Source organism: Rhamphochromis longiceps, linkage group LG12 (assembly GCF_057381845.1).
Source record: "Rhamphochromis longiceps isolate RC_006_pf linkage group LG12, R_longiceps_female_GT1.1, whole genome shotgun sequence".
NCBI lineage: Eukaryota > Metazoa > Chordata > Actinopteri > Cichliformes > Cichlidae > Rhamphochromis > Rhamphochromis longiceps.
The window spans coordinates 25705443-25722063 of NC_140568.1; the positions used below are offsets into that span (position 1 = coordinate 25705443).

The 16621-nt window shown below is 38.9% G+C and overlaps 1 protein-coding gene across 3 annotated transcripts; it reads right to left on the reverse strand.

The window, feature by feature from the left end:
• Positions 1–6100: 6100 nt before the first annotated feature.
• unc45b (unc-45 myosin chaperone B) lies at positions 6101–13157 on the reverse strand. Of its 3 annotated transcripts, none has more exons than XM_085425346.1 (20): positions 12997–13157; positions 12222–12383; positions 12088–12124; positions 11799–11974; positions 11453–11542; positions 11201–11368; positions 10902–11067; positions 10556–10726; positions 10291–10462; positions 9872–10172; positions 9676–9770; positions 9034–9175; positions 8806–8946; positions 8495–8622; positions 8274–8340; positions 7988–8101; positions 7721–7836; positions 7467–7584; positions 7216–7371; positions 6101–6859 (listed from the first exon to the last, which is right to left on the reverse strand). In XM_085425346.1, the coding sequence occupies exons 2-20, from the start codon at positions 12381–12383 to the stop codon at positions 6587–6589; spliced, it is 2793 nt and encodes a 930-aa protein (XP_085281472.1). In that variant the 5' UTR covers positions 12997–13157; the 3' UTR covers positions 6101–6586. The 3 variants fall into 3 exon arrangements, with proteins under 3 accessions (XP_085281472.1, XP_085281474.1, XP_085281473.1); XM_085425348.1 differs by having other exon boundaries at positions 12945–13154; XM_085425347.1 differs by lacking the exon at positions 12997–13157 and adding an exon at positions 12721–12879.
• Positions 13158–16621: the final 3464 nt, after the last annotated feature.

Consider the following 16621-nt stretch of genomic DNA (forward strand, 5'->3'; position numbering starts at 1 on the left):
ACTCACAGTCCGTAAGTTGTAAACAAAGTCAGTCACATAAGCACTTCCGCATGTTCTGGATACGTAATCATGGAAGTCTTCGCCGATTCGTGGACGTGGGTTACACGTAACTGGAAATGGGAGTCGTACTGAGCCGTTGTTTGAGACTTTAAATTTAATTTTTTTTGGTTTTACAGGTAATTTTGATTTTTTATCGGACCTGTCTGTGGTCTTTGAATAATTCTGACTCATGTTCAGTGATTTCCAGAGGGGTTTACACGCTAGGAGGATTTATGTTAGTATTTTCGCTGCGGCACAGCTGAGGTCACTTTAAATTTATTGCTAGCAATTTTTGTTTGGGTGAGCAACTCTCACTTAGCGAGCAACTTCTCGCTTAACGAGCAACTTCTCGTAAAACAACAGGCAACTTCCTGTGTCTTTCTGCTTTTAATTTACTGCTTTTAACCCTTGTATGGTAATCGGGTCTGTGAGACCCGTTTTCAGTTTTCTTTCGTTTTTTTTTTTTTTTTTTTTTAACAAAATTAAATTTAATTATTTACTAGCTTTCTGTGAGTGAGCAACTTCTCACTTTTTAACGTACGTTTCAAGATAACAGGCAACTTCCTGTGTCACTCTTTGGTGAGCAACTTCTCACTTAACGAGAAGTATTTAAGACAACAGGCAACTTCCTGTGTCACTCTTTCTGAGCAACTTCTCACTTAACGAGAAGTATTTAAGACAACAGGCAGCTTCCTGTGTCACTCTTTTGAGTGAGCAACTTAAACAAAATTAAAATATTCAAGACAACAGGCAACTTCCTGTGTCCACCAACACCACACAAGGGTTAATTTACTTTATTCGGGGACTGAGGAAGTCAGTCAGTGTATCTCTCTGGATCACTAAGTGAAACTTCGTCAGCATATCCCGTTTTTTTTATGGATCGATCACTGAGAGAGGTATAATATGGTCTCTATATAAATATGAAAGACGCATATTTACCTTCTGTCAGCGGATCCCACTTCTGACACCAAAATTGAAGGAAATTGCCGTCCCGGGTTTCCTCCGTGGCGTGAGCGATAAGCAGAGTTTTGTCCTTTCCTTCTAAGATTCCTAATTATTTAAAGTAACACTCAGGTATGCCATTCAGCGTGTTAGTACGAGCTCGGGAGCAGCTTGGGAGAACAAGAAAACAGAGACTGCTTTAGGTTGCCTTCCCAATCGACTCAAAGGTTTATTTGATACACAGCAGTTTATATAGAGGAAAAAAGGTTCGTGTGTCAGCTTTCCCAGTTCAAACCAGTACAGACCAAATAAGGAAACGTCTTCCTGCCTTGTGAGCAAAGAAGTATCCTGTGTGTAGTTTATCAGCTCAGCTACAATTTATGATCATCCCAGCAAAATACACAGAATACAGAGTTCTTTCATTAGTGAATTCTGAAACAAACCACCTAGCCTTTAACGAGCCTTTTTCTAAGAGATAAGGAAAAAGGGAGGATGGGAGTAAGGAAGTGGTCTCATCTCTGTGGTGTTTTCGACCTTCTGGTACCAGCTTGTGAGTCTTACACATTAATTCTTGGGTCAGAGAGAAAGAGAAAAACAACTAGTAGATGGGCCTTATTGAGTAACAGAGTTTTCCTGCATAATGTCACTATAAAACAATATCCAGTAAATGCTACCATGGTACTAAAATACCTAACAGTAAGTATCAACATTAGTCAGCTCACAGTTTATATGGCAAAATAAATATAACTCTAAAAAAGGGATTTTATACAGTGCAGTCAAAATGTCTTTGCCCACTTTCTGATTTCTTAGTTTTCCATATTTTTCATACTGAAATGTTTCAGATAATAAAAAGAAAAAAGAAAATGCAGTTCTGAAATGATTTCATTTATCGTGGGGAAAAAAAGCTATAAGAACTTATCTGGCTCTGTGTGTAGAAGTACTTTCACTCTAAGCCTAATAATCAGTTGTGCAACCCTTGCCAGCAACAACAACTGCAACAACTTGCCAGCAACAACAACTGCAATCACGAGTTGAGATTTCTTTCACAACCAAAGTTTCAACATTTTAATTGTAGAAAATAAGTTCTCGGACATCTTCAGTAAATGAATATCTTCTAACAGAAAGTAGTTATCAACTGTGGCATCAGTTTCACTGTTGTTGTTTACGTCTGTGCATTCCATAAATAAACGTCGACTTAGTAAGAGTAGAAAAGATGCAGAAGATATAGAAACAGAATAAACTGGAAATCTTTGACCATTATCAGCAAGGGTGGCACACCTCAATTCACTGTTTTCCTCATTCAGCTAGCATGATCAGAATCATGTGTTATTTTATGAGATTGTTTAAATACAAATGGAAGTAAACAAAAACCTGAATAAGAGCTTAAAATTCTTCAACATCCGCCATCTTTCTGAGCACACAAGTGGGCTATTGTGGATTTTTCCAAAGCTGGTCAAATTTCTGACACTAGTGAAAGAAATCTGTTATTTTCAGTGCAATGAAAAAGAAAAGAAAAGAAAAATAAATTAAAGAGAGGCATGAATGATTGCAAGAAAAGCAACAACTTTAAAAAATGTAAATACCTGAACAATTTTTTGTGGTGATGTATCCACTATTCCCTTCAAATTCACAATGAGCATTCCCAGACATGGAAACAAATGCTCGACCATCATGCTGACAGACAGCTCTGTGTAGAGGAGGACCAGAGCACTCTGTCATGGATCCGTCATTGAGCAGGGCTTCATCGTTGCAATACACCCTAATTACACTGAGAGCACATTTTTCAGGCTCGCAATAAAACACCTGCACGCCGTTTCCACCTGTAACACCACACAGATTATTCATAAAACATCTCACGTGAGCTACTTTTAAAAAAAATCTTGAGATTAGTATAGCTGAATGAATGAATCACCTGCTGCGAGAGCAAACAGTCCAAAAGTAAACAGTAGCAGGTCTATGAAGAGAAAAATAGAAACTAAATTCGAGCCTTTCTGAGTATGAACACTTTTAACTTTAAGTAACGAATCAGAGACTTACTATTCATGTTCAACACCAACGCTTCAGGATCTGAGCTGGAATCCTCTCTCTTACACGGTTTGATGACAGTCTGAAGAAACTCACTGTTTAACCCTTCATTTAAGTGTGGCTTAGGCCCATCCGGAAACGCTGCATGACTCATTCAGTTGTGAATGTGAAAGAAGTCTGCAACCATCACAAACTAACATGCAAGAACAAAAAAGGCCTTTCCTTTGTGTCACGGTCTGCAGAGACAGGCCGTGCAGTGGTGTGTGTGATGGGCCCAGGTGCATACACAAGTGAGTAGACGGGAGTGGACTTAACAGAAAGCGAGCCTTTATTATGGCTGAAGACAAAGTGCACAAACAAAGCAGGGATGGCGTGACTAGACTATAACTAAACTGGGAAAACTAATACTGCGACAAACTAAGAAAACTCAGACTATGATGATCACTGCAAGGACTGACCGTGAAAACATGGAGGTGAGAACACAGACGACGCGACACAGACTGTACGAAACACAGAGACTAAATACACATGAGGGATGATCAGGGGAAGTGGATGCACACGGGGAACACAGGTGACACTGATAATCATAACAAGGCACGGCAGGAGTGAACGTAACACTGATGGGAGATGGGCAAAGTAAAGCAGGAAGTACACAGAGGTTCAAACAGGAGGAGAGAGAGCACGGGGAGAACGCAGACATAACGGGCTGGGGAAAACATAGAATAAAGCACAAAGAGAGACGAGGGCTCATAAATACACAGAGGGGCACACAGGGGGTAAGAGTCACGAAGGGAAAACACATAAGGAACAACGTAACAGATCAACCCAGGAAGCATGGCCTAAATAAAGAACAAAATACAAAAATACATGAAAACTAAGAATACTGGGCCCACATGGCCCAGGACCATGACACTTTGACACTTTAATTTGCCAGATTTGCATCTTGTGCACAAAAAAATGCATTTAAAAATATTTTAATTTAACATTTTTCATTTAGTACTCTGAAATGCTCTTTTTTAAAAGTATTCTACGGTTATATTTGGGAGAAGTCTATTTAATATTGTTTTAATTGATGGAAATGCACCACTCCACTTAATCAGTACTCTAACAAATTTTAACTGTGACACACTGAGCATTTATCCCCCAGTCCCATTTTTTCACAACCCACTTGATCAGATGCCACTGGAGCGTATCTTTTAGCTCAGCTTTTCTGTTCTCTTCCCCCACCCTGCCCGGTTGTGGCAGCTGTCTGCCTACACGAAGCTGTTTCTTCCTGTAAGTGGGAGTTTCCCTTCCCACCGTAAAAATGCTTGTTGGGGTTTTCTAAAGTACGAAGAACATATTGGGCACTATATATAAACATACCTGACATGACTGAACGGGAGATAGATGAATAAAAGTACCACCAAATGTTGGTTTTTTGTATGGCAAGTATTAATGAGTAATATTATAATTATTAGATATTTTCTTGAATTAAATATATTTTTACTGGCACAAAATGTTGCACAAGGCTCTGCCTCCCATTCTACTTTTGAAAACTACAAACCACAAGTAAGCCAGCAGTCTGAGACTGAAGTGCTCTGTAAGGATAATGAAGTACTATGAGGTCTTTAAGGTATGAAAGGGCTGATTATTTAAGACCTGTATGTTATGAGAGGGATTTTAAATTTGATTCTGGAGCCAATACAGACGGTTCCACATATTTGTTTAATGTTCATGTTGAAATACATATGTTGGTCAAAAATGACTCCAAGTTCCAGAGAATTTTAGGAACGAGTAAAATAAGTTGAATGAACTGACCAACAAATTCGTCACTCATTAAAGAGTTTTTAGGAACGTCATGTGAGCAGAGAGAAATAATCACAGATCTGTGATGTTGTAAATATTAAATCATGCAGATGCTGAGAGTGATGATGGTAAATGGCCTGTATTTATATAGCGCTTTACTAGTCCCTAAGGACCCCAAAGCGCTTTACATATGGACTGCCAGACCGTTGCTCTTCCTTTCTTCTCTCCTTGGTTACAAAGGGACGGTCTGAAATAAAAAGATCTCTTTCAAAAACAAGAACATATAGTAAAATTCATATATTACATATGCATATAGTGCTTATTACTGCTGTAGCCTTCATGGTACTGACTTTTTTAAAAAAAAAACATTTAGTTTTACACATCTAGTCAAAGATATGCTTGTCTGTGTATTCAGAGCATGCCACGAAGAAGATGATAGAGGTTCCTGCACTTTGTTATGTTTCATCTTCACTGTGGATTAATGAAATCTAGTGGACATTTAAAGTTTGAAATAAATCAAGCATAATGACAAAAATAGTGAAAGGGGAGTGATTGTTATGCTAAAATAAAATACTTTAAAATGAAAAGGAAACACAAGTTAGGAAGAGCAAGTCATATTGTGTAGTCTTCAGGGTGAAAGTGCACACTGTAAGAATAAACTGCAATAGCACATGGACTGCTGCACGTCTGCAGCTGTGGTAAACATTGACCAGCAGCTGGCACTCATTTCTTTGATGACTGTCGAGCTCTGTATATTAATAACTGTATATCAATGTATTGGTAACAGTATTACCTCTTAGAAATAAAATGACATGAAGTGATTAGAATTTTTAAGCTAAAAAAAGAGTAAGGTAATACTGCCTAATGCTTTGACATGCTGAGATATACTTTTGTAATCCTGGAATTAATTCTGTCTCATGTCCTCAGTATTCTTCTTTGTTTGCAGGAAACAATAATGGTAAATAATGGCAATAATGTTTATTGTTATGGCTTATTATATGCAGGAATCATGACTGCAAAATGCAAAACTACCTGTTTCTATGTAATTACATATTAATAACCTGTTAAAGGAAACATACTAATTACCTGTAAACATGTGGTAGTTTATGTGTAAAAACAATGAATCAGAGTGTCAAAGTTACACATTCTACTGCATTTCATAGTTATTCATTTTGAATTTTGAATTGAAAACCCAAGAGCAAAAAAACACCCAAAAAACTAATAATTTGTATTTGCTAAACATAAATGTTTGATTCTTGTCTATTTACATATAGTTATTCAGGAGGAATGATAGTCTTACTTCAAATTATAATTCAAAAAAGATTTATTAATGTAAATACAAGATGGTGTTTGTAAAAAAGACCTGTAAAGATTTTTGATTTAATGTTTTCAGTCTGTGCTGCTTATTTGCACTGAGTTTAGAAAAGAAAAAGAGACACTGAAACATTTAGGTGTTATTTAAATGGTGTATTATGGCTCATCAACCACACAAATGGCAAAATATAAACACATGTAAATGCATCAGTCTTTAAACATTTAGACACAGTTACAGCTTTATCAAAACCAATCGCTGGAAACCCCCACCACATATATGATTCCTATATCACGCAACCCCTTTCTGTATATAAAAATAATCCCTGCTTCACAGTGTGAGGGGTTGTATTTAGAGATGGGGAGTCAGGGTGATGACTCCTAAAATCACTTATGTGAAAAAACAGTTATTTGGGTGGGGGGGTCTCTGATTAACAGAGGGGAAAAATGAAGAATGTCCTTTGATCTTTGATCTTTTTCTTTAAGAAGGGCTGGCGAAGGGTTTGATGAGACCAAGATCCATAGCTTTGACCAAACATGTGCGTGCTGCATCAATGGCCTCCTGCCTCTTCGGATTGTCCTCAGCTCTGCCAACCACTGAAAGGATTTCCAGTAACTCGCTCTCTATCAGTTTCTTAGCCAGGTCACTGTTGTCTGAGTTGAGCATGTTGTAAACAATGACAAGACCGCGGTGTTGAACCTGAACATTGCTGTGAAGGCATAACCTCTGCAGGATCTCAAGCCACTGGGAAGTCTGTTGGTACAGATAAGGTACTCTGTCAGTGACACTGTGTTTTTTTTAAACATAAACATCATTGGCTAATATACACCTGACTCTGTAAGTCTGTGAAGGTGTGACTGTAGTGCAGACTTTTAGTTTTAGTTCACAGGGACTTAACAAAAGTGTTGCATGAACTGTTTAGAAATTACAGATATTTGTATATACACTTTAGCGGTAACAGAGGCAAAACTGTGTTATTGTCCAAAAACCTACTATGTAACTGTAGGAGTACCTCTTAAAGTTTTCAAAATTACCTCATTTATGTGATATCTCTATACAAAAAGAAAAATCAGAGAAGGGGGTGGGTTGTAGTAAACTGTTGCACATACCACCAGAGTCATTTTGGTGCACAGCTTTTTCTGAGCAGCTGTGATCATGGCCAGAGCTCCAGCTGCAGCTATCTGAAGTTTGTCGTCATCTTCGCCGCAGAGCAACACCAGCAACTTCAGCTTATCATTGCCATCTTCCAGGTAGCGATCCTGCACCTAAAGCATACAGAGTTCATTTCATTTTCCCCAACCTGTTGGAATGCCTACTTATTGTGTGTCGTCCATCAATATGTGTTTGCAGCTGTCCTCACCTCTTTACATGTCACTAGGTTGCACATGCATTCAGTGGCAGCCAATCTGATCTGTTCATTCTCTTCAAACATGTAGTTCTCAATCTCGGGCAAAGCCTTCTCTTTCACAATCTTCACTCTACAAAAACAGATGAAGGTTATAATTGAAAATGAAAAAATCTGCAGAATGTAGCAAACTGTTGTATAGAAAATGAGTTATTTAATGTCACAGTGTCCATTCATTCATGTGATCTTAAAAAGAAAAAAAATCTCACCTCAGTTTTTCACTGAAACCAGCCAAGTTGGTGAGACCTCTCAGAGCTTCATAGTTCTGCATGCCTTCTCTGTCTGTGTGAAGGAGGTTCACTAATGGACGTATTACCTCATACACCTGTGAAACAATAAAAGATGTGAGAGCTGAATAGCTATGACACAGACTCCAAGTAAAAACAAGTCTAAACACTTTCATTTAAACCATTTAAAAAAAATCATTGCCACAGGCAAAACTGTCACTGAAGAAAACAAAGGAGCTTCTGTCTTACCCTCTCACCAGGAAAGGCGATTTCTGGGTTGGAAATGGCAGCTATTTTGGCAATGACATGGCTGGCTTTCACCTTTCCTGCTTCTGTTCCTTCCAGAGCCAGTGGTATGAGAGCCTGAGGGCAGAACCACATTTATATGTTTAAATAACAGTAACGTACACGTGTGGAATTTTTTTTTAAGTTAATCAGTACAAATCATGCTTGCGCTGACCATGTATCTAACCGTGGCTTTATAGAGCGCCATAAATTCAAGTCTACTTTGATTTTTTTTTTTCACACTGCTTACCTTTCCTCCACCCTGGGCAACAATAGTACCGCGATCTCTGGGATCCTCTGACAAGGCCAAGAAAACCCTAAAGATTAAAAAATGTGTCAAAGAGTCATGATGTCATTTATTCAGCTGTCACCAAACTGGAATTCCCCTCCAGACTACAAACGTCACAAGATGTCGTTTTACATATTTTGTTAAGCCTCATCAGTCTTTTTTTCTTTTTTTTTCTTTCGCACCTTGCCAGCATCTCTTTGGTTTGATCCGTCAAGATGATGTTCTCTGCTTTCACCATGACAACAAGAGCTGATGTGACTCCGGCCTTCAGTAGCCTTTTCACTCTTTTGTCAACAAAGTCCTTCTTGTCCTGACAAGAAAAAATGCATCATATGTGTGTGTGTGTGTGTGTGTGTGTGTGTGTGTGTGTGTGTGTGTGTGTGTGTGTGTGTGTGTGTGTGTGTGTGTGTGTGTGTGTGTGTGTGTGTGTGACATTTCCTGTTCTGTTTGTTGAATCATCAGTTTAGGTCTGACTTTTACATTCTTCTCTTACTTTGGGGTGTTGCTCAGGCACATGCTGTTTTGAAAACTTGGCCAGCTGAACCAGCTCAGGGAGAATTTCTTTCTTTTCATAGGAGTTAGTGCAGTTAACCAGGATGCAAGCAACTGCATATAGGATCGTCTTATCCCTGGACTAAAAACACAGAGAAAAGGAAGTGGTTATCCTAAGAGGTCTCCTCTTAGTCTTTTCTGAGTTTTTCTCAGGTTGTTATTTCCGTACCTTAGCCAGTTCAAACATGGCTTGCATGGCAGGCTCATCATCCACAAAGTCATCTTTTACATCAGCATCATTAGTCAGATATGCAAGACCCTCTATAGCCCATTTCCTGGTTTTGGTATCAATCTGGGGATTGCAGAGCCACCTAGAAAAGTCAAAAATGATCATGAATCATTGATTGCAACCTGACAAATATGAAGCCTGCAGGGGTGTCAAACATTTGGATTAGGGCCAGAATCGGCCCAGCAAAGACTGGCCACTAGACAGCTTTAGCAAATGTGAAGGAGTGCACAGACTTTTAACTGTATTTTCAAGTAATTAAGTAATACAAAAACAAGTAAATGACAAAGTTAATTTTTTTTCCACTTTCTACTATAGAAATGTTTCTTTTTGTTGTTTGTTTGTTTGTGTGTTTCTTCTTACATTGTTCACAGTCTAAAAACAAAACAAAACCCAAAAGCTGACATTTTCTTTGAATTAATGAAAACTTCATGTTTTATACTTGCAGGGCAGTCAAAGTGGGCTGTATTTCGCCCACGCTGTAAAATGACTCTAACATCCTTGCCCTATAAGGTAGTTTATCGTATTTTTAAAATATTACTGTCATTAGCATATAGTTAGTACAGAGTCTCTGTGAATACTCACTTTCTGCACTGCTTGGCCAGCTTCTCTGTGGAGCCCTCAGCAAATTGCCTTAAACTGTAATCATCGCCTCCTGCTGAACCGAGTTTACAGAGACCCTGGAGAGGACAGGGTTTATGAGTATGCATAAAGACAGACAGACCCTGAGACAAAAGAAAAAAACATAAAGTAAGCTTTTATTGCATTTTGGCACACTCACCACCAGCGCACGTATTTTAATTTTCTCATTCTTGGTCTTCTTGTAGATATCCTTGAGCAGTGAGACACCATTCGTAATAATGAAGCTGGCACGGCTCATCTTTGAGGAGGCGTGGATCAGGGCCTCCACCGCAACCATCTGGTCCACCTCGCATTCTGAGCCGCACAGTGCCACCATCATCTCCATGATGCCTTGCCGACCAACTAAAGCATTACCGACATCGAACGGTCCCTGCAGCAGTCCTGAGATGCAGTTGATGGCATGAATGGTCTTGTCCATGTCTTTGGGGTCTATTTTGGATCTTTAGAAAATGAATGGAGAATTAGAGAAAAGAAAAAAAATCTGATTATTACACAAGATATGTTTGCTGGGCCTCATTTATAGTGTCTTTATTAACACTGAATGTTTCATGGACATACTTGATATATTCGTCACAAATGTCCCTGAAGTTGTTTCTCTCTGGGTCACACTTAAGGTCGTCGTAGAGCTTGTTGAGGAGCACGCTAGCAATCAGCTGTGTATTCTCTGTCAAGGGCAACTGGTCTGGCAGCTCAGGAACCTGGCCACAAACCTTGAGGATCTTTTTCAAACCTAAAGAAAAAACAAAAACAGATGTTGAATGATTAGTATCACTCAAAAAGCCTGTGTTAGGGAATCTGTTAGGGAATCAGGTGTTGGGCTCACCATGGTCAACAGTGAAAAGGCTTTTGGAATGATCCATCTCCTTCTTCTCTTTGCGAGGTACATTCTTGCTCAGGAGGTTTAATGCCTGGTCTCTGCCATGGCCAGACACCTTTTTACTGGCAACCATCTCCAGCAGAGAAAGAAGAATAGTTTTCAAGTCTTTAGATGGATCTGTGGGGAGACACATTAAATCAAAGATTGTCCATCAGTCAATAATACAGTGAAAAATACCACCAATAGAGGAGCCTTTTTAGAATGAAGTCTGTGTTTTTAGGAGTAAGGATGAAAAAAGAAGTAGAAAATCTAACCGATACTTATTACACATACTGTAATTATTCTCTCATACCCATAACAAGGTCTGCTTCTTTCCCATATTCTCGTGTATCTCCACCAGTGAGGGAATCATTGATGCACTGGAAGAGGTTGCAGGCTGCCAGTGCAATCTCCTCATTGTCAACAGCCATGATGCTGCACATTTTATCAACACCCACCATCTGAATGATGGCCATTGCCTGTTGCAGTAAGTGTAAAGGGTTTTGTAAGGAAAATGGGAAGAAAATCATACATCCGGTGACATGGGCATGGGAATTTTATATATTTATAAAGAGTTGCTGAAAGTTTCACTTTGCATGCACCATGACTCACGCGAGCCTTATGTCCCGTGCACATTCCTGACAGCGTACGGACAGCAGCCAGGATCATTTCTGGTTTGCCAGTCTCGATCATATTGAGTAGCAGAGTCACTCCATTATTCTGGAAAATTCTCTCTGCTCCAGCGTCTTCCCTCGAAAGGACAATCAAGTTGTTGGCGGCCTAGAGGTTGAAGAAGCAAAACTGTGTGAACTGTGTGTTGTTGCCACAACAAATATAGAAATAGGAAGTTTAGAAAATCCTCACCTTCTCCTTCTTGTCCTTTTCGCTCTCTTCATCGAAGAGAATGTCAAACATGTTTTGTACCCTCGAATCTGTGGAAAATGTAGTTTTCAGCTGTGGAGAGAAAAAATGATAAAGAAAAATGACTATAAATGATCATATCATCTAAGCTCCTGCTATGTAGACTACATTTTATATTGTTTGGTGATATGACCATGAACAGTCATGAAAATTACTTCAGTGTTTAGCCTGCTGATTACTTGTATGTTAGAGTTTAATGGATACTTATTGCAGTTAGATAAGTAGTATATGTAGTTTTCTACTGCCCTGTATGGTGCTCTGTGTGCAGTTGTATCTGCCTAATGCTGACCTTGGACTGGATTTCTGCTCCCAGTCTGCGGAGTGTCTCCAGGAAGGCTTTGTTCTTTGGCTCGAGCGTGGCACACCTCTGCACATCTTTGAAAGCCATATCCAGTTTTCCCAGCTTTTCCAGAGCTTGGCAGCGCCGGTACAAAGCTTTTATGTCTTTTGCATCAACATCAATCGCTATGGATGAGGGCAAATTGTTTAAGTTAATGACTAGCTTTCATCTATGGATTTTTGTTCTGCTGTTGACTGAATATTTACAGCTGTTCAAAGTTCTTAACGTATTACTCTACCTTTAGTTGCATCAGATGCTGCATTAACATAGTTTTCCTATAAGAAAAAACAGAGACAATCACAGACAGTTTGTCAGAGAACCTGCAAGCATAATCAGTTTGATATAGTTTTGGTCCCATATCAGAGTGCTTACCTTTTTTAGGTAGCATGCAGATCTGTTCCTGTAAATCACAGCCAGCACCTTTTTGTCCTGGCACACCTTGATGGCTTTAGTGTAGCACTCAATGGCCTTGTCAATATCGCCTGCCTGAAAGTGTTTGTTTCCCTCCTCTTTTAACTGGATTGGGTCTCCCATCTGGCAAAAAATTGGAATATATATATATTTATGTATATGTGAAATGTAAAATCAAACCTGTGTGTTGTTTTATTGTGCTCACCAGGCAAAGCTTACTTTAACAAATTCTGCCAATCAAATTTAAATTAAGCTTTTTACTTTTTCTCTGGATGAAAAACAAATACGTCAAATAAGCTGAACATATAATGATCGTGGCTGACTCTTTTTGTCTCTTTAAATTGTGTTAGAAAAGCAGTGTGCAAGCAGTTCAAAGTTATAAAGACACACCATTCAAACAAACGACAGAGTGGTAATGAAAATAATTTAACATACAATTAGAAATTATTTTCATTCTCACCTTCTTGCTAATCCCTGTCCCACCGACCTGGGTCCCCCGTAGAAAATGGCCATGCACATGCTATCTCTAACTTTAAATGGCCTCCCCTCAGGCCTTATTTGGGCACGATCTCCCACCCTAGTCTGAGCCTTGAGACAAATGGCACTTTCCTAGATGACCAACACTATCTCCACCTGCTCCCCTGATAGCCATAGTCTACCCTTATACTAAGTACCTCTGCATACCTGAGTGTCCCTCAAAAGAGAATCACAGCTCTGTGTGGAAGCTGTTTTGTACCGTTAGATTGTATCTCTGTTGAGTCTCTCTTCTTCAGTCCTCTTCTTTGTTCTTTGCTCTTGTGGGGGTTTTTTTTTCTTTTTCCTCCTGCGTAGATGATCTGGACCTGTAGTCCCGAGTGTTTCTTACAAACTTTATCTGTCTTGTGTTACCTCCCCCTACCAGTATCACAATTTATATTTATAGTGACTCTCAAGGAGGTGGGACAGAACTAAGGTGGACCACCAGCGACCAAAAGGGTTCTTTCCACAGTGACAACCCCCCCAAAAAACAGCTTTGTGCTTAAGGTTGGTGTACGTTTATGACGACTTGTATTGAAAAACATATAATTTAAGGGTTGTTGAATAATCTAAAGCTTCACAAAAGAAACCCCAAACTTTAGATTTGGTAATTTAGTGGAGAGTAACCCCTCAAAGGTGGTCTGCTCCTGATGAGGTCTATTTAGGGCACAGACAGCTGAGAACTCACCAGCAACTGCCTGATGGGGGGGGGGGGGGGGGGTTGAAGAGTGTGTGTGTGTGTGTGTGGGGGGGGGGGGGGGGGGGGATCCTGGTGGAAACTGGTAGCTTCTGGAAAGAGCACGTACATAAGGTTTGATATTGAATCAAGCAATTAGTTTTGATGGTTAGGGGGAGAGTTCAGGGTTTAAGGTGGAAAGACTCACAAGTGTAAATGTGAGTGTATGTTTACATCCTTTGAATGTGCGCTCAAATGGTTTTCAGCAATTCTCTCAAAAATGTCCCATCGATGATTTTATAACTTTTTGTAACTGGTATCCTCTCAGCACACACACACACCCAACAGAGGTCCCAAGATGTTTTTCATTTTGTGACGCCCCAATGAAGAAGCGCTCTGGCTTCACAAGTCAGTACGCAAAAAGAAAACAATCTGTGAAGACTTTGAGAAATTCAAAACATCTAAAATAGAAATTATGATTACTGCAAATTACATGGAAAAAATTGAGAGCAAGTACGCACACGCATAATGATAAAAATATGTTTTAAGAAGAGTTGTCATTGTCCTGAAGACCAGTGACTCTCATTGTTTCTCTCCACCTACTCTGTCCCAGGTTCAGTGGTTGGTTTGAGGTTTTGAGAAGCATGCGTCTCAGCAGCTGCAGTGGTTATTGACACAACTGTGTTGTCTCATCACCACTGCAGTATTTAAGACCGGATTTTCCTCTCCAACATCACCAGAACGTTCAGCTTTCCACAGTGATATTGTGGGGCTCCGCTTACTTATTTTGTTATGATCAACTCATGCAGGCCATTGTGTTCAAATGTTTACCTTGTCTGGCCTTCATCTTCATAAAACCTCTGGCGCTGCCTCCCTGCCTTTTGCTTTGAGTCTTAAATCAGTTTGCTTTGGATTGGATTTTAAAGTAGACATGCATATCAAAAGACAGCTGCGAGCATTTTATTGATATCATTTCACAATTATTCATACTTTTGGAAATAATTTTTCTATTTTGGGCATATATTGTAGTTTTGTATTTATAGTGTATTATGGTTTTATGTAATTGCATTTTCTCAATGTAATTCAAATCTAGCAGTAACTATAAACTCCATGTGCAGCACATCAGTTTCATGCTCTGTATTAGAACTGTGTTAAACTCCATCTGTGAACTGTGTAGACATTTTTTGATACATGACTCAGACCAGAGGAAAGATCAATAATGATGTTAGTGTTGGGGAAAGAGATACTAATTATATTTGCACTGACCTCCGAACTCACCAGCAACTGTCTGATGTGGATGATAGGGTGCAAGTGTGTTTGAAAGCAGTTTATTGTTTCTTCTTTTTTTGTATCATTAATATTTCTGTTAAAATGGGTTTGTACCTGCTTAAAAGACCAGTCCTTTCAAAAATTTTCAAAAGACCATTCACATGGTATGTTCAACCTTACATGGCTTCCCCTCAAGCATTATTGCAGCATGACTTCATATCCCACTTTGAGCCTTGCAACAAATGACATTTTCCTAAATGATAGACACTATCTCCACCAGACCCCCAGTAGTCACAGTGTGTCTTTGCCTTGGCCATCTGCATACTGCAGGGCCAAGTCATGACTGTCCCTTAAAAACAAAAATAGTTAATACATACAGTACTACACCTGTATACAAGACAACCCAGCAAAGATTCGTCTTCTATTGCCACAGTGAATTTCTTGAGACCTACTGTTGCTTCTTTTTCATTAACATTTGAGTTCAAATGTTTTTGCCCATACAGTGCTGTGCTAAAGTCTTGAGGCCTTTTCTTTTGTTCTCTGTCAAGATGATCCAACACTGCCTCAATAATGCTGACGTCCGGGCTCTGGGGAAGCCATAGTAATAGTAATCCATTGCGTGTTTGATATCCAAAAATTCTCATTTGGATTCATCAGACCAACAGATTTTCAGTCTAGTTCTTCTGTAATTTGGTGTGCCTCAACCTTTTCTTTCTTTAAGGGTGACATCTTTACAGCTGAGACCATTTCAGAGTAGATTTCAGTGAATAGAAGATGGATAAACTGAATGGTCAGAGGCGTGTCTCAGGTTCTGTTTCGGGACTTTGGTGTTATTTTGTCCTGTTTCTTAAGATATGACTTTCAATATTCTTCATCTGCTGTAAATAGTTTGTAAATCCTGCAACTTCTCCTTTTGTGCTTTTGTCCTCTACTTGTCCACTTTCCTACTTTTTTTTTAAAGATACAGTTCACAGCATGGCAGGAAGTGCTTTTCAGTTAATAGCTCTTTGAGAATTGATCTCTGATGCAAAAATACTATCTTCTGCCCATCGAACTATGTTTTCTTTTGCATTTTTTTTGTATAAACAAATGATGTTTTTCTTTTTGACAGGCTGCTGGTAACAAAGCATCTAAAGATAATGTTACATCTCTAACTTGTTCGTTATGTGTAGACGCAAAACTGATTCATTCCTTAAGTTGAATGCATTCTTTTTATTATTGAATGATTCATAGGTTGGTTGTGGCTTAAAAACAAAAACATGAAAAAAATCCCCTGAGAATCAGGTACAAGGACTGGGCTGAAAAAAATGCCTGTAAAATATTGCTAAAGACCAAAATTACACTTTCAGTGTTATGCAAAGTGCAAGTAATATTTTTTTCATTTTTTGTAAATGACGACTGTTGGGTGTGCTGGTCCTCTCCATATCCTAGTGATAGTCCTAGAGGTTTACACATGAAACGTCATAAATGTCGTAGGTAAATTATTGGCATCTTTTCCACATTACGTACGTAGTGAAGAAGTCAGAGAACTGTGATGCATCTTATCTGGACCTATTAGAGCAGTAGTACCACCAGGTGGTATACTGCATCCACTGCAGCATAAATTGCACAATAGAGGGATTTTGTTCATACCAAAAAAAATGCATTACTTATCAGTTATTATCAGTTATTTATTTATGTCATATATGTTTATAGATTAGTATCATATATTTGAAACATGAGCTCAATGTAAGTGCTCGTTTTACAGAAAAATGAGCATTTATTATTATTACCTAGCATTTTAAATCATTGAGTTGGTTAGGAGGAAACTAATCTTAACAACATCTGTTCATTTTGGAGTCAATTACAACAGCCTATAATAGCTATAATATATTATGGTGTGTTTGCACCCAAAGTGATC

Excerpts from the sequence above, each read along its gene's own strand:
- unc45b (XM_085425346.1), bottom strand. The coding sequence starts at position 12,383 with ATGGGAGACCCAATCCAGTTAAAAGAGGAGGGAAACAAACACTTTCAG. Across the intron at positions 12,125-12,221 it reads CTGCATGCTACCTAAAAAAG|GAAAACTATGTTAATGCAGC; the intron begins GTAAGCACTCTG and ends TTTTTCTTATAG. Across the intron at positions 7,585-7,720 it reads GGTTTCAGTGAAAAACTGAG|AGTGAAGATTGTGAAAGAGA; the intron begins GTGAGATTTTTT and ends CTGTTTTTGTAG.